The 22,358-nt window shown below is 52.5% G+C and overlaps 1 protein-coding gene across 3 annotated transcripts; it reads right to left on the bottom strand.

The window, feature by feature from the left end:
• Positions 1-722: 722 nt before the first annotated feature.
• Positions 723-22,358, bottom strand: MMP28 (matrix metallopeptidase 28; the record flags this gene model as incomplete). Of its 3 annotated transcripts, none has more annotated exons than XM_079724744.1 (8): positions 723-1,117; positions 1,955-2,050; positions 2,438-2,587; positions 3,945-4,190; positions 6,954-7,178; positions 12,902-13,089; positions 13,319-13,398; positions 22,248-22,358. In XM_079724744.1, 8 exons carry the CDS (start codon positions 22,356-22,358, stop codon positions 723-725), a joined length of 1,491 nt encoding a protein of 496 aa, XP_079580870.1. The 3 variants fall into 3 exon arrangements, with proteins under 3 accessions (XP_079580870.1, XP_079580868.1, XP_079580869.1); XM_079724742.1 differs by having other exon boundaries at positions 1,955-2,122; XM_079724743.1 differs by having other exon boundaries at positions 1,955-2,084; positions 2,430-2,587.

The raw sequence follows: 22,358 nt of genomic DNA on the forward strand, positions 1-22,358 counted from the left end.
CTCCCCATCACAACTACACACACGCACAACTCACTGGTCCCGGCTTTGACCGGAAGAACATGGTTGCAGCCTCCCTAGCATCCATACCCACCCGCTCTCACTGGAAACGTGTCCAAGGAAGGCCGCTTCCCCCCTCCAGGCCCACCAGCTGGGAGCACCTCTTTATTCCAGCCTTCCCCCCAACCCCTGAAAGAAACAGGGCCCAGCAGGCCTGCGTCGGTCTCCTTCTTGTTCTGGGTCCTGACACCCCTGAGGTTGGAGACCCTTGTACTCAATCCATCCAGTCTTCCTGGGGGTGGGGCCTCTGATTAAATAAGACACAATCCTCCAAGGACTGAGCCAGGAGGTCCTGAGGGGAAGGGACAGTCTTGCAAAGTGGTCCCAACTTGTCCATTGAGTTTTGCATCCTTCCTGGTTGCCCAGTGCTGTGGCCTCATGGACAGGAACTGCACCTTTAGGGGAAGAAACAAAATCCCCAAGGCCTGGGGAGGAATGAGTCTTTGGGGAAAGGGCCGTGGGGTCTGGGATCCTTTTCAGCTTCTCGTTGAATTGATCCCACAAAGATCAATGTCTTGACAGCACAAAAACATTCTCCAGGGAACAAATGCAGATCGGACTTCTGCAGGGAGGCTCAGAGGCTTCCAGACAGGGTCTGCCCTTGGGGCTGGGGATACACGTTGGCCACGAGAGCGCCAGCAATTCACTAAGAGGTGGGGGCGTCTTCAGAACAGGGTGCCCCCCGAGTTGGCGTGCCAGCAGCCCATCCAGGGCAGCTCTGTGGCCCAGCGGCCCAGGGGCGTTGCTCGAAGTTTGGCCTGGTCGAGGCGCCAGTAGCGGTCGTCTCTGAAGAAGATGATGGAGCCGTCGGGCCTGGGCAGGGCGCCGCTGACCTCCTCGGGGACACCGCCCCAGTCCTGCAGGCCTCGGGGGTAGTAGGGCTCCACCTGCAGCCCCCCTCGGGCCAGCACGTAGTAGCGGGCGCCCTTGAAGAGGATGAGGCGACTCAGAGGAGGGAAGAAGAGAGCAGCATCCGGGTGGGGAGGCAGGCCCCCTGCCCGGCACAGCTGTGGGGAGCCCCACACCGGCTTGGGGCCCTGGAACCTCCAGCATCGACTCCCTGTGGGACAGCGGCAGAGCCAGCGTGAGTTGGTGCGCTCGCCCTTCGGTCCTCCACCCCGCCTCTGTCCCCCCATATTCCTGCTCCCCTTCATGTTGGAGTCCAAGGTGGTCAGTATTCGTGATCATCAAAATAGATCAGTTGTAAAGAGTACAGGAGGGACTCTTGTGGCCTCCACTTCCAGCAGGTGTCCGCAGAGGGCAGCTTGCTCTGAAGGAACCTCCCCACCCCGGGCAGGAAGCACGCGCCCTCCCAGGTGAGTGGTAGACTTCAGGGAAGTCCAGGGGCTTTCTCCACGGCCATTACTACCAACAGTTCTGTGAGGGCAGGGAATTCTGTTTTGATCACTACTGTATCCCAACACCTCCAGCCGAGTTTGTAGAAGGCACTCAATATTTGTTGAATCAATGAATGAACACAATTTTCTCAAGTAATATACTGCACAGTCCTCAGACATTATGTTCTTTGAATCCTCCTTCCCCAACAAACCTGAGGGATTATTTTCCCCGTTCAACAAATTCAAGCTCCAAGAGTCAAGTGACAGGCCCAGACTCACACAGCCAGGATTCCAAGGAAGGTTTGTCCTTCTGCTGTATTGCAGAGCTCAGAGCCATCCTCTGCTTCCCTCTAGACTCTTCTCTGAAACTCTCCCACCCGCTCTCTCTCTGGGACAACCGTGACACCTGTGCCCCCCAATCCATCACTAAAAGAATCTTCTGGGAGAGTTCCTGGGGCCACAGGTTCAGAATGGAATTGAGACTCCTCCCCTCTTTTGACCTTGGGCAGACTCCTCCCCTCTCTAGGCTTCAATTTTCTCATGTGCCCCAGGGCTGGTACCTTTGAAGAAGTAGAAGTCTCCATCCTCCAAGGACACCGCAGCAGCCTCAATATGGGGGGGCAGCCCTGCCCACCTTTTCTGTAGTGGGTGGGGCTCTGAGACGTTGCCATCAGCTGTCACCTCCCAGAACTGGTTCCCTTGAAATATGTACAGTCGATGTTGCCCATCTGCCCGGAGACAAGAGAAAGTTGAGGAGTGACCATCAGCCTCCTGCCTTCTTTCCAGGGAAGGTGCTTCCTTAGAACCCAGCTTCCCAAACTGACGAGAGAGGATGCAGCATGCACAGCTGGGGCAGAGGGGAAGTGCAGGAGGAAGCAGCGTTTTGCTTGGCGTGGGCTTGCTACCCTGCAGAATGCTTGTGACTTGGGATTTCTGGATTTTATAATTCATCCCCCAACCTTGTACTCCAGCTCCGGAGACCCCTGGAGATGTGGAGGAGGAGGAGGGAAGGAGGAAGCAAGGAACCAGCGGGACCATCTTACCTACAGTGATTGCATCGAAGGAAGAGTGGCAATATTTAGGACCTCGGGTTTCGGGGCGCCTTCCTTGGAGTCTGTGGGGGTCCCAGGCCTCAAAGTCCGTGAACAGCTTTCCGGGGAGCTGGATGGCCCCTGAGCCGCCCTGGGGCTTCCCTTCACAGGGAAGGAGGGAAGCGGGAGAGAACGCACACTGGTTGGGGGTGTGTTGAGTGCTCGAGACCTCCCCCTTGGTTCATTTCATTATCTGACAGGAGGGGCAGGGAAGGAGGGCAGGGGTCGGGGGTTAAGAGCTGTCTGTCCTTGGTTGCTGGTGTTATAACCATAGCACCAAACTCAGAAGTCCTCTTTCCTGCCGAACAGTCTGGAAAAGGGTAAAATCGGAGTGGGGGAACCAAACAAGGGTTTGGAACTAAAAAGGGCAGAGGGTCCTCTTCCCTGAGTCCTGGACAATGCAGATGGCATGAGGGCAGAGTTCAGGGGCCTGGGCTGTGATAATTACAGCAGTTATAATAATGGCATCACTATACTTCACTTATGAGAATGAGGCAGAATCCAACAGGCTTAGAATTCGGCACCAGCCCCTGAATCCTGGTCTGCACCTTCCTAGCTGGGTGACCTTGGACAAGTTATCTAACGTCTCTGAGCCCCATTCTCCTCATTTGTGGATAATAAGATACCTCATGGGTGTGTTAAGCGTCTGGCCCATAGTAGACACTCGAGAAATAGCAGCAATTATTACTACCTTTGTGTAGGTCTCTTAGGCTACAAAGCATGTTCATATCCACCAGAACAGCCCTGGGAGGTAAGCAGGGCCTCAATTATTATCCCCCCGCTTTTTTTCCCCCCAGAAGATAAAACCGAGGGCTCTAAAAGGGGAAGTGCTTTGCCCAAGAGCAACTGCTAACCGGGATGCAATGGTGACTTGATCCTAGGGATCCTGGCCCTGCCCACCACACCAGGTACTCAGGGTCACAGCCCCGGGCTGGGGTCCAGATAAATCTCTGGGAAGCACCAGTCAGTTCATTCTGCAGGAGAAGACCTTGTCTAAGTCCACAGCCAGGCAGAGGCCCAGGCTTGGGGGAAAAGTGGGCATCAGCTCACGGAGAGGGAAGTGCTGGGGGAGAGCCACTGGAGCTGGGAGCAGGAACGAGGGCTCTGGGGTCTGGGTGGGACCGAGGACTGGGTCTGGGTGATGGGGCAGGGATACGAGAGGAATTGCGCCGCCCTGGTTGGGCAGGAATCAGCAACTGGAACGCAGAGGAGGGCTGTGCCCAGGAATTGGTTGGGATGACAGAGGCCAGGCATGCGGGTGGAGCACAGCAGGAGATGAGGTTTCTCAAGATTTGAGGGGAGCCCGAAGCTTCAGCATCGGGAAGGACCAGTGATGGGGAGGCCAGCTTCCTGCGCTTAGGATGGGCGATCCTATTTGAAGAGCCGGTGTCCGAGCCCTGGGGATCCCGGGGCGCAGGGGACAGGGGAGAGCGCAGTGGCGAGCGCGCCGGGGGCTCACCATACAGGCTCTGCACGGCCAGCACGTCGTCCCAGCTGAGCAGCGCGTCGCGGCCCAGCCTCTTGTAGTAGGGCGCCATGAGTGCGCGCGGCGCGGCCGAGTGGGTCAGGCCGAGCGTGTGGCCGATCTCATGCGCCAGCACCACGAACAGGTTGCGCCCGCGGCGGCGGCTCAGGGACCAGCGCTCGTCGCGGTCGAAGTGCGCTTCGCCGCGGCGGGGGAGGAAGGCGTGCGCCAGGGCGCCGCCTACAGGCGGCGAGGAGGTCAGGCGGAGCCGCCGCCCGCGACACCCCCCAACTTCCCACCGCCCGGCGCAAATGCCATTGGCGTGTGTATGCTTTTTTGATGAGTAATTTCCCTCCTAATTAAGTCTGGCAGAAGCTGAAGTGTGGAGCAATGAACAGATGACTAGGCTATGGGGCCTGGAAGCCTAAGAGAGAGCGTGGTGTACAAAGAGCACGGGGCCAAACTGCCTAGCTTCCAATCCCTGTTTTATCCCCTTACTAGCTGTGTGACCTTGAGCAGATAGCTTAACCTCTCTGTGTCTTAGCTTTTAGATTTTAGATCTGAAAAATGGGCATGTTGATAAGGGAGTTGCTCCTCATGGGGTTGTTCTGAGTATTAAAAAGGGATGTGTGTACTTGTGTATGTTACATGTAATACTTAGTGTCTACCGCAGGTAATAACCGTTACTTACTTTCGAAGAGATCTAGGAGTAGGGACAGTGGCTACCCCCGGAGGGGGCTTAATGAGACTTCTGGGGTGTTGGTAATGTTGTTTCTTGATCTGGGTGCTGAGTGTGTTTATGGGTAGGTATAGCTTATTTATTAATAGGTACATATAGGGGGGACTTCCCTGGTGGCACAGTGGTTAAGAATACGCCTGCCAATGCAGGGGACACGGGTTCGAGCCCTGGTCCAGGAAGATCCCACATGCCGCAGAGCAACTAAGCCCTTGCGCCACAACTACTGAGCCTGAGCTCTAGAGCCAGCGAGCCACAGCTACTGAGCCCGCACACCACAACTACTGAAGCCTGCGTGCCTAGAACCCATGCTCTGCAACAAGAGAAGCCACTGCAATAAGAAGCCCGCGCACGGCAATGAAGAGTAGCCCCCGCTCGCCGCAACTAGAGAAAGCCTGCGTGCAGCAACGAAGACCCAACGCAGTCAAAAATAAATAAATTTATAAAAAAAAAAAAAAAAGGAGAGAGAGAGAAGCGTATATAGGGGACTTCCCTGGCCGTCCTGTGGTTAGGACTCTGCACTTCTACTGCAGGGGGCACGGGTTGGATTCCTGGTCAGGAAACTAAGATCCCGCATGCCACGCAGTGGGGCAAAAAAAAAAAAAAAGTCTGTATATTCTTGCGTCCTTTCACTCTTGCCTTCCCTCTGCCAGGGTCCTGTGTGGGTCTCTACTTCCCTGCTTCCCTGCTTGTAATAGGAGTGAGCAGAGGAAGATGGGCTGGATCAGCGATTCTCAAGCTGGTAGTGGGCCCCAGATGCAATTTTGCAGTTTCTAGGGTCCTACCCCCTCACAATTCACTTTCCACAGGAGTCGGCAAACAGCACTGCAATGATGCTGGCCTAGAAGCCCACTGAAGGTCCTTCTGGCGTTGCCTTCTTGGAGCCCAGGCCAGAGGGGACTGGCAAAAGTTGGGAGGCTGCCTTTAAAGGGAGCCTCCTGGGGACTGGAGAGCCGGCCATTTGTAGGAGGAATACACGCTTCTAATTTTGAATATGCCCCAAGCTGTTTCGAGCCATGTAAGCCCTTTCTGTTTAACCCTCACATCCTGGGAGACAGATGGGCGAGTTTCGAAGGGAGAAGACATAAACTCAGACAAAACACCTCTCTCAAATCAGAGAGCTGACTCCCAGTCCAGTGCTGTCTTAGTGACCAGACTCCACCTGGGGACCTGGGTATGGATATCAATGTCTCATGGAGATATAGTGGGTGAAGTGAGTTACATGCAAGCACGTGTGTGTACTACATGTGGATTCTTTTTTTTTTTTTTTTTTTTTTTTTGCGTTACGCGGGCCTCTCACTGCTGTGGCCTCTCCCGTTGCGGAGCACAGGCTCCGGACGCACAGGCTCAGCGGCCATGGCTCACGGGCCCAGCCGCTCCGCGGCATGTGGGATCCTCCCAGACTGGGGCACGAACCCGTATCCCCTGCATCGGCAGGCGGACTCTCAACCACTGCGCCACCAGGGAAGCCCTACATGTGGATTCTTGAAGAGCCTAAATCTCTCCCAGTCCTACCCTGGGTCTCAGCAGCAGGGCTTGAAAGTGGGCTTTGCTCTGAGTGGGCTTGATGGAAAGCAGGAGAGGTGGGGCCCAAGTACCCAGGTGACATAAGGGCTTAAGTCCCCACCCTGAAGGGGTCTGATCAGGTCTCCTCGCCTCACTAGTGGGGAGGAGATGCACGGATGGCCTGCATTCAGGTTGTGAAGGCTAGTGCTGGGCAGAAGGGGAGGAGAGTGGTTTACACTGCGGCCGTAAGCCTTTAGGTCGGGGGCAAACAGAACAGTCTGGGCTGTGGGTGTGTGAAGCAGGTGGCAGGGAGAGGGTAGAATGCCTCTTGCCCTGTGGCAGTGACTGTGCAGTGGGTGGTCGGAGGGCGGGAGTGGGGTTGTGGTGGCCTCTGGATGTTTTTAGAGCCTTGGTCTGGAGAACATCCACTCCTGGAGAACAAGAGAGGCACAGACCTGACTAGAGGCAGGGGATGGATGACAAGACCCCAGAAGTTTCTCCCAAAAGAGATAATACTCTTTAGAGTTTGCAAAGCACTTTCCATGGAGAACCTCATGTGACCGTCCCTTCAGCCATGAGGCACCTAATAGGGCAGGGACCACTGTTCCCATTCTACAGATGGGAAGACTGAAGGTTCTTCAGAGGGGGCTGCAGCTTGGCCAAGGCCAAAGGGGGAGTGAAGGCTCTACTGCCTTCCCCAGACTGCCTCTCCTAGTTGGGTTTCCCTCCTGCCGTGTGGGAGAGAGGCTCTGTGTCAGCACCTGGGCCATCGAAGGCGTTGCTCAGCCCGTCGTTGTGGTCCCCTTGGAAGAAGGTGAGGCGGATGTCAGCGGGGCCTGTGGCCGGGGCCTCCCAGAACTCCAGTGCCGAGACGTTGCTCCACAGCTGGAAGGCGGCACGCACGGCCCCCCGAACTGCCGGCTCAGGCAGGTGCTGGGGCCAGTTCACCAGGCGGTAGGAGAGATGCCGCTTGTACCATTTGCTGCCTGCCACCCAGAGAGGCCGCATCAGTCACACCTGCTGCAGAGCCTGGGGCTGCTCCCTGCGGACCCTTTTGATGGGGAGAGAGGTCCTCCTCCAGGAAGTCCCTGATGTGATGGAGGAAACACAGCCCAAATGGGAAGCCCACTGTTTGGCTGTGGAGACACTGCTCTCAGACTGACAAGACTACCCTTGTCCTGCACGGTCCCTAGTCCAGTGGCTCGACCTGGGGAGGTTCCAGTATGACAGGGGATGAGCAGCCTCTACCCAGGAAGAGTCCCCAACCTGAAGGAGTCTTGGGTCTGGGGCCATCTTCCCTACAATCTGGGCTGAGCTTGAAAACCGTGCTGCATCTCTTGCTGGCAGCGAACCCCAGCCCCTGTCTACTGTGTCGGGTGGAGCCACGGGGGCCACAGCCATGACTGCCCTCTCCCCGTTCCTCCTCTCCACCCCGCACACCCTCCTGCCGGCTCCTTTTCCCGTGCCCTGGGCCTGCTGCTGACTAGAGACCACAAGGCCCATTTATTCGAGGTCCTTCTCTGACCCCTGGCCCTCCCCCTCACTTCCTCAGGGACTCTGCAGAGCTCTGAGGTGAAAACAAATAAGAACAAAGGGTGTGTTTGTCACTGACCGAGAGAGATTTTTCCATCTCCACTTAGTTAAGAGTTCCTATTCCTTTGCCTCAGACTGCAGCTCCTCCCTGAGGCCTGAGACTCTGGCCTCTTGCCCGAGCCCCAGGTCAGCCGTGTCCCTCTGCAGCTCGCCTTGCACCCAGGACCAGGGTGCTCAGAAGGTCCAGACCCCAGAGTTTTTCGTGGGCTATTTCTGAGCCCTGCAAGCTCAGGGGCTGAAACTGTGGAAGACTCACAGCTCTGGAGGTAGGACTCCCGTGAGCAGCCGAGAACCATGCTGCCTTTGGGTCTCAGTTTCCCAAATGGACCAGAGTCCCTGGAGCACAGGTGATGGGTGGACAGGGCAGGCCCGGCTGTGCTAGGAGGCCAGGCCCGGCTGTGCTAGGAGGCCAGGCCAGGGGACAGGGCCTCCTCTCCCCTTGGGGGGCAGGTGAGGGTTCAGATCTCCTGCCTTTTTGTCCTGGGGGTACCCTTGCCTGAACCAGGTAGGAGGAGTGACATCATGGACATTTGGCCATCGCCTTGTCCATCTCTCTGCTCTAGTTTGCTGAAATTGAGGCCAGGAGGAAGGGCCTCAGAACGAGTGAGTGACGGGGCTAGGCCCTGAGCCCAGGCCCCGACACCAAATCCAGTGCGCCGGCCACTGTACCACACAGATAAGCAGGCCCGTTTGCTAAGACTCAAGGCTTATAAATTTGCCTAAACATCGCTCCTCTGGGTCAAAGCAGGGGCTCTGCGCAAGCTGAAATTCTCCTGAATTCTCCAGCTGTCAGAAGAGCTGAGCACACTTTCCCTCCCCCTCCATCCTCCATGCAAGTGGGGCTGGGAGTGTCCCTTCTCTCACCCCTTTGGGCCTGGCAGCCACCCAACCCCTCCCAGCCAGTGACCAACCCTCAGGGAGGGAAGAGGGAAGGATTCTAAGGAAGGCAGAGCAGGAGGGCCTGGAGGAAGGCCAGAGGCGCCGCCTGAGGGTTCACGAGGTACCAATAACACTTCTCATTGAATCGTAAGTTTCACCAGGCACAGGGCAGGCTGGCGCTGGGCTCTTTCACACCCTGCTATGGGTGACCAACTCTCAGACTCCCCCACCCCCCCAAAACCTTCAAGCTTCTAGAAACGTGTGAGGCAGCTCCTTCTGCCTCTTTGCAGCTAGGGAGGCCCCTCACTCCATGGGCAAGAAGTGGGGAGGCTAGGGAGGACACATAGGACTGGTATTGAGAGACTAATTTTCTTTGAGAGCAGAGCTGGATGGGGGGTCCTTGGTGGGGCTGCCGGTGAGAAAGGAACCGCCTGGCCAGCAGCCTGAGCCCTCGTCCCTGTCTTCTTGTAGGTCTGAGTCCTTGGAGCAGGCTTGCCACTTCAGGTCCCCATCCCAAACTCCTGGCCAGGCAGGGCTGGTTTCCATGGCAACCCTCAGGCCACAGCAGCACCTGGCACTGCACCCACCACACCCTTGCTCCAAAATTCAAAAGGGAAGAGGGAAGGAAAAGGAGATGGGGAAGGGCAGAGAGCTAGACTCCTTGCCTGGGGGTGGGGGTGGACCCTGGAATCCTGACTCCCAACAGGCAACTGATACTGTGGAGAGAACGTGGGTTGAAATCCCAGTCCCTTTGCTTACAACCTCACGTATCAAATTATAGACTCTCTCCAAGCCTCAGTTTCCTTACTTGCAAAGTGGGGTTGGTAAGACTCACCTCCTGGTAAAAGTGAAATAGCAAATGAAAAGGCAGCACGAAGCTGCCTGGCATGTGGTGGGTGCACAGTCAATATCCCTGCTCCTTCGTTCTCCACCCAGATACACCCACCCCCACCCCTCCGCCCCGGGGCTTCCCACCTCCACCAGCTGTGTGAGAGAGCAGGGACATTGAAGATCAGCCCTGCAGGCACAGAGTCCGGAGCTGGTGCTTGGAATGAGGTTGCCAGCTTTAGCAAATGAAAATGTAGAACGCCTAGTTCAATGTGAGTTTCAGATAAGCAACAAATACTTTTTGTAGTATAAGTATGTGAAAACAAAACAGTTAAGTTGTTCATCTGAAATTCAAATTTAACTGGGCATCCTGTATTTTATCTGGCAAACCTGGAACCCAGTTTCATCGGTATAGCATTTACCCACATAATGGAAAGTCACTGGCCTAGAAATCCACATCATGTTTTACGCCCCTACCCATGTTCTGGGTTTTTTCACATCCAGCAATCCCTCAGTCCTCCCAGTGAAAAGAAGGCTTGGCCACACTCTGGCTATGTGGCCCTGGGAAAGTTGCTCAAGCTCTTTGTCCCTCATTTTCCCCATCTGTAAATGAGGATAATAATGGTACCCATCTCATTGGGTTGTTATTGGATTAAATGAGTTAATCCATTTAGAACCATGCTTGGCATGATCATAAAGGCTCAGTGTGTATTAACTGTTATTACTACATTTTCTTTCCTAAGGCATAGGAAGTGCATGGTGCCTGCCAAGCTCACAGCTCTTTTCTAGGGAATGTCTTCCCACCCAGGAGGTAAAGAATTCAAGCTGCTGTGGTTCATGGTGTGAATAAGAGAGAAATTCTCTGTCTCGTCTGGCCACTGCTGTCTGGACCAGGGGTCAGTGTCAGATAATGAGATGGAGAGGGAGGTGCCTTAGCATGAATTTCTGTCCAAAAGGGATGCTCCAAATTGGATAGTGACAAATGGACTCGATCAGTTCCTCCCTTAGGGCATGAGAAGAAGAGATGCTGCCTGGAGGAAGCATCCCTCATGCTCAGGTCATGTCCTGAATGCCCAGGAAGCATCGTCTCAATTCTCTGGGACATCGACTCTAGGCTGGAAGTGTCGCTATTGAGACTATCCGGGGCTGCCCCATTTTCCACCATATTCTCACAACAAGCCTTTCCCCTTAGTAATCAGCGCCTCTCCTTTGCAACCTGAACAAGCTGTTTCCGATGAGGAAACAGAGCATAGTGACGTGGCCCAGGTCACACAGCTAAACTCAGAGCTCCGGATCCAGGGATGCTGCTCCAGCTCACACCGCTCCTCCATTCTACCTTGTCCTTCCCCACTGCCATCCAGAAACACTGGGGGATGCAGAACAGGTTGACACCAAGGACATCTTGAGCCCAGAGTCTGGACCCCATCGCTCCTCCTTGTTTTACCAGAATGCGGTTAGGCAGTACTGGGGACCCAGAGTGGCTGGATGTGTAGACACGGTGGAGCTGGCTTGGCAAGTACCTGGAAACAGACATCCTCCCACAGCTGAGAACAGCTGACAATTTCCTTACGAATTAGCTAAGAAATAACAACAGTGTGCCGCTTGTTCTCTTCATAATGCGTATTGTCAGCCAGAGTAGTTAATGCAAATTAAAAGAGGCAATGGCCCTAAGCGCTCACAGTAAAATGAATGAGATGAGAACCTGACTGAGCAACCCCATCTTGTTAGGAGTCTTGAAAACTGTGAAAACGGAGCAGAGAAAACTAGACTTAGTACAAACAAGATGTTAAAATTACACACAGTTAGGGCTTCCCTGGTGGTGCAGTGGTTAAGAATCCACCTGCCAATGCAGGGGACACAGGTTTGAGCCCTGGTCCGGGAAGATCCCACATGCCACAGAGCAACTAAGCCCGTGTGCCACAACTACTGAGCCTGCGCTCTAGAGCCCGCGAGCCACAACTACTGAGCCCGCGTGCTGCAACTGCTGAAGCTGCTGAAGCTCACGTGCCTAGGGCCCATGCTCCGCAGCAAGAGAAGCCACTGTAATGAGAAGCTCGTGCGCCGCAACGAAGAGTAGCCCCCGCTGGCCGCAACTAGAGAAAGCCCGCGTGCGGCAACAAAGACCCAACGCAGCCTAAAATAAATAAATTTAAAAAAAATTACACACAGTTAAACTTGTTATTGATGAAGAATTGATAGAAGAATTAAATCTCCTTCATAAATCATAGATCTGTAACATCTGATCCTGGAAGATTGGATTTGGACAAAGAAGGAGGAAGTGGAGGGGGGGAAGGGAAGGAAAAACCCAAAACTACACAAGGAAAACCACAATGGCAGAAACTGTAATGTGAAAATGTCCAGAATAAGCAAATCTGCAGAGTCAGAGAGGATATTGATTAGTGGTTGCCTGGGGCTGGGAAGAGGGAGAGTGGGAGTGACTTTCATTTTGGGCATGGGGTTTCTTCTTGAGGTGATGAAAACGTTCTGGAATTAGATTGTGATGATGGTTGCACAATGCTGTGAATATACTAAAAATCACTGAGCTGTACACTTTGAGTAAATTTTATGGTATGTGAATTGTTTTTCCATAATGCTGTTAAAAAATGTGGCGTGGTCAAAATAAAACTGATCAATGAATCACATCTTTGTTGAATAATTCTTTTGAAAAAACAATCGATTCTGATGAAAATGACTTCAGTCAAATATAAAGGAAAATGTTGGCAATGGTTTAACTGCCCTACATAGCAAATTGATCAAGGCATTAAGTGGGCTTGATGGGGTTTGCTCTGGAAAATACTTGCACAATGAAAATTTATCAATTTAGGGACTTCCCTGGTGGCGCAGTGGTTAGGAGTCCGCCTGCCAGTGTAGGGGACACGGGTTCGAGCCCTGGTCCGGGAAGATCCCACATGCCATGGCGCAACTAAGCCTGTGCACCACAACTACTCAGCCTGTGCTCTAGAGCCCATGAGACATAACTACTGGGCCCCCGTGCTGTAACTACTGAAGCCCGCAGGCCTAGAGCCCATGCTCCGCAACAAGAGAAGCCACCACAATGAGAAGCCCGCGCACTGCAACAAAGAGAGCTCCCGCTTGCCACAACTAGAGAAAGCCCGTGCGCAGCAACGAAGACCCAACGCAGCCAAAAAATAAATAAATAAATAAATTTTTTTACATGAAAAAATAAAGAAAAATTTAACAAAAAGAAAATTCATCAATTTAGGCATAATTCTGACTTAAATATCTGTGTTCACAAAGATGGTCCTTGGGTTGAGAGGTCCTATTCACCCACCCTAGGGGAGCGAGGTTATTCACAGAGCCCAGTCCAAGGATGAGACGTATTTTTCTGGCCATGGGGCTTCAGGATGCTGGGGAATCCCCAGCCCAGCTAGATTTTAACAGTGCTCACCTTGCCTGGCAAAGCGTTTCTTACGCCTCATTTTGGCCCGACGTCCAGTAAATAGGGCACTGACTCTCTTGGTCCAGGCCACCTGGCTGTTGGTATCTGCCACCCCACAGCGGGGCTGCGTCATCTGGCGCAGCGTGGCGGCGTCCAGCATCCCGCTCATGGGCAGCTGGGACACCCACTGGAACTCCCTGTTAGGAGGAATTGAGATAAAGGACCACAGTGCGAGGCTGGCCGGTGGGGATGAATGCAGGGAGCTTCCCTGGAGACAGCAGGATGCTGGGCCAAGGGAGGGAGCAATGGAGTGTGACCCCCTGGGCACACGTGGGAGACCAGCCTTCTAAGAGGAGGGAGGAGGGAGGAGGTGACCGGAGCTTTGCACTCCAGCACCACCAAGTCCTCCACATCCCTCTGTCTTACCTGATGGCATTGCTGAATCGCGTGGAGGCGGGACTACTGGGGGCGGGTTCATTGAGATATCCGTACTTCTCCAGGAATGCCTGGGGGAGAGAGAAAGGTCAGCTTTCCCACGGTGTGGCACCCTTTCCCCTCCCTGGGTCTCCGAGGGTCCATGTCACATACATCACGCCCAGGCTCATCCCTTTTCCCAACAAGGTCTATGAGCTATAGCAGAAAGAGTCCTGGCATCAAAGCCAGAACCTGGACTCAGTTCCAAGCCAACAACAGATCAGCTGGATTCAGTTCTTGGAAGCCAGTGGAAAGAAGTGTGTGACTCATTGCCCATCCCTATCAGCAGTCCTGCCCTTCAGGGGAATGATGCACTCGGCTCCCTGCTTGCCCTTTTCACTCATAAAGCCCCACCAATGGATTAAAAAAATCACCCCGGGCTGCTGAATTCTTATACAGTCACACATCGACTCTTCATTTTTACCCCTCCTTGCTGTGTTACCTATCCAGAAATAATTTTCTGTCTTCCTTCTTCTCTGCTGTATTTCTTTTTTTTTTTTTTTTTTTGCAGTACGCGGGCCTCTCACTGCTGTGGCCTCTCCCGTTGCGGAGCACAGGCTCCGGACGCGCAGGCCCACCGGCCATGGCTCACGGGCCCAGCCGCTCTGCAGCATGTGGGATCTTCCCGGACCGGGGCACGAACCCGTGTCCCCTGCATGAGCAGGCGGACTCTCAACCACTGCGCCACCAGGGAAGCCCTCTGCTGTATTTCTTAACTCAGATCAACTCCAATCATAGCTGCTGCGTCAAGGAAAAGGCACAAGTTGGGAATGAAACCAGACGCTAAATGCCAGGACCGGCAAGCCTCTAAACCTTTGCAAGTATCCCGCCTCCGTTTTGTGGATTTCGTTATATCTGTCTCCAGAGACCTCCACATCCTCTTCTCAATGAAGCCACTTTCCATAAGGAGCCCTTATTCTAGACAAACTCCTTCCAAGTCCATTTTATTGTTTTCCTGCGCTAACTTATTAGTATTTCAGCACTATTGTTTTCTTCTTTCCCTTTGCATAGGTACACCATTTGGGGATGCATAATGGATTAAAGGAGTTCTAGGGGCTTAATCTGGAAGACTCTTTACTGCTCAACACAGTGTGGCATCATAGAATAGCCACAGGTCTTGGAATCAAGAACCTGTTCCCAACCATGACTCTGCTGGGTGGCCAGAGACAAACTACTTAACCTCTCTGAGCCTCCATTTCTTCACTCACAATGTGAGAACAGAAATAACCCCACAGGATTCTCAGAAGGATTAAACATAGCAATGCACATCTAGCATAGTTGTCTGGTATATAGTAAATGCTCAATAAACAGTTGATTGGGTTGATTTACCTTAGTGGGGAAATTAACAAGAGACTTTTGGAATGCACCCCATCTATAAGATGGCAAGTGCTTTGAACAAGGCAGTTACACCTCTGTTATTCTAGGTGCTTTATCTCAGACTTGCCTCACCCCAGCCAGGTGCCTGGTTCTCTTCCATGCCTCCTCCCTGTCCCTTGGTGAGGATGGACAGAGTGGCTTTCTAAAGGAAGTCAGAGAATTGTTTCCTTAGAAGCAGTTTTGCTGAGTGAGTGACTTGGGAGAGATTGGGTCACAGGCTAACAGGTTGGCACTCCCTGTGCCTCTCCCCCCAAACCCACCCAGCCCTTATCAGGGACTTGGCTCCGGTTCAGGAACTTGGAAGCCTTGGACACAGGGGGAGGACAGGGGAAACTGACTAGCGGCGTCTCCTGTTTCCTGGCTGGGCTGTCGTGCCTGGGACTTTGGCAGGCAAGGTGGGTGGAGGGCAGGATGGGGGTGGAGGCTTTTTTCAGGGGTCCATCAGAGGGGAAGTCCTGGGCTGACCTGTGGGTTTCAAGGCAGAGCTGAATTTCCAGAAGGCAGAGTAAGAAAGTATCCAGGACGCCAGCCAAGAGACACCAAAAGAATGAGTAAAAGAAATGTTAAGAATTTGACACTTAATATTTCCATAAAAGCACCCAAGTGTTATGATGGGGGTTATCAGGACTTAAGAACTCCCTTATATTTATTCTATGTTTACTATGCACATATCTTAAAACATTTTTTTTTTTTTTTTTTTGCGGTATGCGGGCCTCTCACTGTTGTGGCCTCTCCCGTTGTGGAGCACAGGCTCCGGACGCACAGGCTCAGCGGCCATGGCTCACAGGCCCCACTGCTCCGCGGCATGTGGGATCTTCCTGGACCGGGGCACGAACCCGTGTCCCCTACATCGGCAGGCGGACTCTCAACCACTGCACCACCAGGGAAGCCCCACTTAAAACATTTTTAATTACAGGAAGGGGGCCCTTAATACTGAGTGTCCTAAAGTTCTGTTGAGTGGAGCGAGACCCACATCTCGGGGTGAGGAGGAGGCAGGGTTGAGATGCCCTCTGCTCCTGCAGCCCTCCCTAACCCTCTTCTGCTTGCCCATTTGCCGTGCCTGTTTTCCCCTGCAAAGGTTAGAGAAATGCCCATCTGCCTGGGAGAAAGAGCAGGGGTGTAGGGCAGGTGACAGTGCGGCAAAGGGATCCCAGGAGAAGACGCAGGATTGGGAGGGTGTCCTGTGCTCTCTCGGGGGCTCTCCGAGCTCCACCTGGGACCACCGCTGTCCCCCTTCAGGGAAGCCATGCCCAGGCTTCTCCTCTTTGCCTCACAGTTCAAACACCAGGTTTTCTCTCTAACCTGTCCTCCACACATCGTCTCTCCCATGGAGCCCAGGGCTGGAGCTGCATGGAAAGGAAGCTGGAGGGCTGTGCCCCTCCAGTGATTCACCTTGCTCAGGTCTGAAAGCTTGCGCCCACCTGCCTCACCTACTTGGTCAGGGCTGGGGCCACTTCCCTGGGGAGTCGCCTCTGCAAAGCCCTGGGGGTGGCTGTGGTGTTTGGGGAAAATGAAGATGGTTCTCCCCAGACCCAGAAAGCTGAGAGGCATCAGAATTCTGGGGGTTCTAGTCCTTATCCGTCCTGACTTGTCCTGGGAGTGTGTGTGGAGCCCAGCCCATTCAGTGCCTGAAGGAAGGGGAAATTCTGGCCATTACTGAGCAGGGCAAGGCTAGCAATGAGGTGTAGCAAAATGAATCCCGGAGCTCTGAGTCACTAACGCCGCAGGGCAAGAGCCCTGGACTGAGTGTCTTGTTTTATTCTTGGTGCTGCTGTGAACTGTGTGTCCTTAAGCAAGTCCTGTGCCTCTCTGGGCCTCAGTTTCCTCTTTTATAAAATGGGGGGGGGGGTTGGATTAGAGCTAAGATCTACTCCAGCTCCTTCTCTTATTGTAGCCTTATTTCTGCAACTGATTAGCTATGTGAACTATGGCAAAGCTACTTAACCTCCCTGTGCCTCAAAATATAAAATGGGGGTAGGAATACTGCTTTACGTTTCTCACACGAGTGTCGTGACAATCCAGCAAGAAGAGGCTTTGGGAAAGCTTTATGATAGTTGCTCCATTAAAAACATTATTTTTCCATTTATAGTCGCAGAGCCTCATTGCTGGAAGGGACCTTTGGTAGATTAGTCTAGGAGGGGTCAGCTTCCAGTCTCCTGTCCACAGAGTGGCTGTGACATCCTCCATATCAAAGAATTGCAGCAGCAAAAATGAAACCAAGAATTAAAAAATTGCAAGCTCAGGCAGAAACCATGTTGCTTCACCTATGATCTATTACTTCTCATATTATGTTTCATTATGATTCTAATCTTTCTATAGTGACTCTGTGTGATTGTGTTTATCATCTGATACACCTGTGGCATTATTAGCCAAGTCAAGATGCAGGGGGTGGCAGTTGATGTTCTGCCTTGGCAAGTCCCATAAATAAAAATGTTTTCTGGGGCTTCCCTGGTGGCGCAGTGGTTGAGAGTCCGCCTGCCGATGCAGGGGACACGGGTTCGTGCCCCGGTCCGGGAAGATCCCACATGCCGCGGAGCGGCTGGGCCCGTGAGCCATGGCCGCCGAGCCTGCGCGTCCGGAGCCTGTGCTCCGCAACGGGAGAGGCCACAACGGTGAGAGGCCCACATGCCGCAAAAAAAAAAAAAAAAAAAAAAAAAAAAAATGTTTTCTGGTAATCAGGAGCGCAGTGAGCTCTCACCTATTGTAAAGCTTTTCGGGGTATCTCACCTTCTTTGAGCTTCACAATTACCTTGCAAGAACACAGGCAGGACAGGTGTTGTTATTCCCATTTTAAAGATGAGGAAGGTAAATCTCAAGGGAGTATAGTGTTTCATACTTGAATCTAAGTCCTCTGACACCTATCCCAGGACGTTTTATTTCACATTTAAGCAAGTGACTCAGAGGCTTTAAAACCGAAGGAGCAGGGTCCAAGCTGCTGTCCCCACTGGGAGATGGCCCTCAAATAGAAAAAAGGTAAAACTGGGGGTGTTTCTAGCCGGATTCCTTCTGTCTCCTCCACGAGCAGGCCCAGGGGTGGAGCAGAGGGAAGAACCTGCTCAGGCAGGGGACTCCAAAGAGGCTAGGATCCCATCTCCCATGACAATCCACAGGGGCCCTCTGACAAGCCACAGGGATTCAATAGCACCCAAGGATGTTCTTCACAAAGGCAAACATCTGCTTCCAGAATGTATTGCTTTTGCTCTCTGACTTCTGGAACCTACTGAAGTTCTCAGGGCAGTGGGACAAGCTCCGCCCCTTTCCTTTATTTTGGGCAAAGACCTCCCCTTCCCTTCTGTCTGACTCCCTTCCTCTTCTCCTCCTTTCCCTTGTCCCCGGTCCCATAGTCACAAAGTTCTGTCTAGGTATAACTTAGATAACTCTTACTGTAATCCCCGTGGCTTCTTTCGTTTTCCATCCTTAAGGAAGTTGGAAAACATTAGCTGGCTAGTCTCCATCCAGATCCCATCTTGTATTTTTTTCTAATGCCAAATAACCAGACTGTCTGGACCCATGGTCCTCACTGGGTGTGGGGCGAAGTTTAAGGCACAAACTAATGCCCTAACCAAGACTGTGTTTAGGAGGAGTTGTCCAACAATCTCTCCCTTCTATGTTCCTGCTTCCACCATCCAGCTTTTACTATTAATAGATGTCTTGGTTTTTAGACTGGCTTGGCAATTGCTTTTCCATCAACTTGTGGTCCTCTGGGACACTTCAGAGCCTTGTCTGCACCCTATGAATCACTGAGCTGAGCTCTTGGGAAAGGTTTCCATGTCCGGGCTTCTGGGTTTCTGACTCACGCAAAATAAAATGAATGGATCTGTGGTGTGAGAAACAGACACTGCACCTGGTGGTGGATACTCCACAGAAGCTCCAGTGTCTCCCTGGAGAAACCAACTACCCAGTTTCCTGTTGCACTGGCACACTGGGAATAGCCGTGCAGATATGCATGATTACTGAGTGGAAGGCAGGTCCTGGACACATTGCCAGGTTGTGCTAAGGAAGGTCCAAGCAATGCATGGTAGACAGATCTCTCGGGACAGTCTGTGTTGCCCAAGAACGGGATAGGGCCTGGCTGGGAATGGGAGGAGGGCCAGGGTGATGATGTCATTCATTAACTCTCAATCTTGCAACTCAGCAGCGGAGGCTGTTCCTGATCACTGATGTGAGCAGCTCTAGTTTTCCTAAGTGGGCAACACTGAACCTGTTCACAATGCAGCTTTGTAAGCAGTCAGTCCCCTGCCAGGCAAAGCCCACTCTGGAAAGCCCTCGATTTTATTCCTTTGTGCGCACACAGGGGACACATAAGAGCCATGCATGCAGGGCACAGGAATACACACAGAGACAGCCAGATAGATAGACATGGACATAGGTAGATGAAATGTATACACACATACACAGAGAGGCAAAGGCGTACAAACATACCAAAGTTAAAGGATGTTAGTGCTGGAGAGAATCTTAAAAATCAGTTAAGAAATTTAACTCCCTTATTTTACAGAAGAGGAATCTGCTGACTAGAGAAGGGAAAAGACAAGCTTAAGATCACACAGCTGTTTTACTATTTCTTTCTTTCCATCTCCTGAACTTTGACCTTTGTCTATGAGCTCAGCAGGACTGCTGTGCTTTGTTTGGGGTCTGGCTCCCTGCACTGCGGTCAGGGAAATGAACCGGAGCAAAGAGCTAGGGTGATCAGGGGGCGCACTTTGTGCAGGTTCCTTTCTGTGGATGGTTGTATTTCCCGAAATGATCACAACACCTCTCATTCTCCTGCTCTCCTTACGATGTGACTTCAGCACTCCTCCCACCAACTGTGGGGTCTGTGTTCCCACCCCTTGACCTGGAGTTTGTGACTCCAGACAGTGGAGTACAGCAGAAGTGAGGCTATGCAACTTCCTAGTCTAAGTCACAAAGAGATACAACTTCTGCTTCTCTCACTCTCTTCTCTCTCTCTCTCTCTCTCTCTCTCTCTCTCTCTCTCTGCTCTCAGCTTGGAGACCCAACCACCATGTTTGGAGGCAGGCCAAACTAGCCCACATGCAGAGACCATGTGGATAGGCCCACATGGAGAACTGAGGCCCCCAGCTGACAGCCAGCATCAACTGCCAGAGAGGTGAGTAAACAGCCTTCAGATGGTTCCATCCCCAGACACTGCAGAGCAGAGACAAGCTGCCTTGATGTGCCCTGTTTGAAATTCTAACCCACAGTATCTATGGACATAATACATGGTTCTTTTACCTCACTGAATTTTGAAGTAATTTTAATGTAGCCATAGTAACTGCAACACCATCTCTTAAGAATTATAGCCCTGTTGTCAAATGCTGAAAATTGTTGTCTTACATACTTGGTCCTGTATTATTGTTTTAGGAGAGCTAGTCACCAAGCCAGGACTTTAATTTGAAGCTCCGTTTTCTAAAATAACAAGAACGACATTGAGAGCAACTTCCTTTGATAGACTGCTTTCTACATACTAGGTACCGTGCTGAGCCTAGAATGTATTTCATATACATTATCTCATGAAACCACACCAAAATCTTGTGAAATAGGCATTACTAACCCCCATAACACAGAGAAGAAAACTGAGGCTCAGAGAGGTTAAATAATTTACTGATGGTTTGCACACAGGTCTGCCTGACACTGAAGCCCACGCAATTGACCATATACAGAACTACATATAGACATGCCGACACACACACACAATTTGCATATATATATATATATATATGCATATAGGGACACACCCCCATTACACATTTCCAGAGTTCTTTATGCTTTTAAAATATTTCCTGCTCTCAGAGGTAAAAAAATCCCCTTCCCCCAGTTATGTTAAATAGATGGAAAGAGATCTAATCGGCTAGATATTACATTTCCCAAGCACACCCCAAGATGAAATTCTCTCCATCTGGGGCCACCGCAGGCATGGGCGGCAGAGATAGGGTCTCTGTTCTCTAGCCAAGTATTGCCTGGGACCCGGACCTGGGGGGAGGTGGGCTGGAACTCTTAACAAGACTTGGCTTGGTACACAGAAGCCTTCTCCTGGGGCCAGGAGGACTCTGCACTTGATATTGTAAGACTTTAAATTCAGAGAAGCAAAGTGATTCCCGAATGTGCAAAAGCAGAGAGCACAGAGCAAGAGACTAGTGCTTAGATGGGGAGGGAGTGAAGGAGTTGGAGAGAGGACCCCCTTGTGGAAGCAGGGTCATTTCCAAATACTCCGGAGCAGTAATGGGAAAGGGCTGGTGGAAGGAAGAGTGGTTCAGAGGCGGTCCTCCTCCTTTTTCAGGGTTCTTAAATTCAGCATGTCTCTCTCTTCTAGGGGAGGGGAGTGGGGATACTGAAAAGCTCACAACTGGCAGTTTTACAGCAGGAATGATGCTCTGTAAGAGTCTCAGGGCAAAATGCTGGGCTCAGTCATTTAAAACTTATTTGCCTCCCTTCTCCTTAAAATAGTGGCGACCCCAGTTTCTAATCCAGAGAAGAGATAAGAACACAGACAGTGATGTTCCTTTGGAGAAGAAAGAAATGAAACTGGTGTATTATTACAATCACCTATATCTAGAAAGTAGATGCCCCAAGTTCACCTCTAACCCCACCTCACAAAAATTCCCATTGTGCAACCTACACCAAGCAGTTGAGTCCAAAGGAGGAAAATGAAATGGGAAATCTTTAAGGTTCACCTCCACTTCCCCACCCGCTTTTCTCCAGTTCAGTCCTGAAGCACTGTTTAAAGCTCCTTAGAAGCAATTTAAGAGTATGCTACTCTTGGGAATTCCCTGGCGGTCCAGTGGTTAGGGCTTTGCGCTCTCACTGCAAGGGGGCATGGGTTCAATCCCTGGTCGGGGAACTAAGATCCCACAAGCTGCGCAGCACAGCCAGAAAAAAAAAAAAAAAAAAGAGAGAGAGAGAGTGTGTGTGTGTGTGTGTGCTACTCTCACCCATTTTACAGATGCAGAAAGTTCTGAGCTTGGGCGCTCAGTAGCCTCAGCTGGTCAGGGCAGCACCGGCCCAGGAAGCCAGAGCTGTTTCCCGTGTCCCCGGCCAGGGCCAGAGAGCAGTACGGTCTGGCCAGCAATCTGGGAGTCTCCGCAGCGTCCGACACCTGGGGAGGGCGTGTGATGAATGAACTGCTAAGTCTCCCAGACTAGGCGGTGAGGGACAGTGGCTCCGCGCTAAACTGGGGTGTAGGGGTTCCCTCTCCCTCAGTTCTGGCATGTCTATCCTATCTTTTCGCTGCCCCTTCCCCTTGTCCTGGGAAATCAGTGCAGATCCGCCTGCCCGCGTGGTTCCAGCCCTGGCTTGGGGTTAGGGGGTGGGGTAGGGTGATGGAGTAGGTGGGGAGAGAATGCTGCCCCAGGCTCTTTGTGTGCAAGTGCGAAGGGTGCGGAGGACGAGGGAGGGTCACGCCGATGGTCAGCTCAGATGGGGCGGCTGAGTGGCCTGACTGCAAAGTTCGGGCGGGTCTCCAGCACGCGGACCCTCTCCGCCCCCCCCCCACACACACACCGCGTACCTCCGCCTCCCTGCGCAGCTCCTGGCCTACTCGCTGGGCGAGCTGGGCGTCCAGGCCGCCCCACAGCAGCAGCGGCAGGGCGCGCAGCAGGAGGCCGACACGCGCGGCCAT

Source organism: Hyperoodon ampullatus (genome assembly GCF_949752795.1).
Source record: "Hyperoodon ampullatus genome assembly, chromosome: 19".
In the NCBI taxonomy this organism is placed as follows: Eukaryota; Metazoa; Chordata; class Mammalia; order Artiodactyla; family Ziphiidae; genus Hyperoodon; species Hyperoodon ampullatus.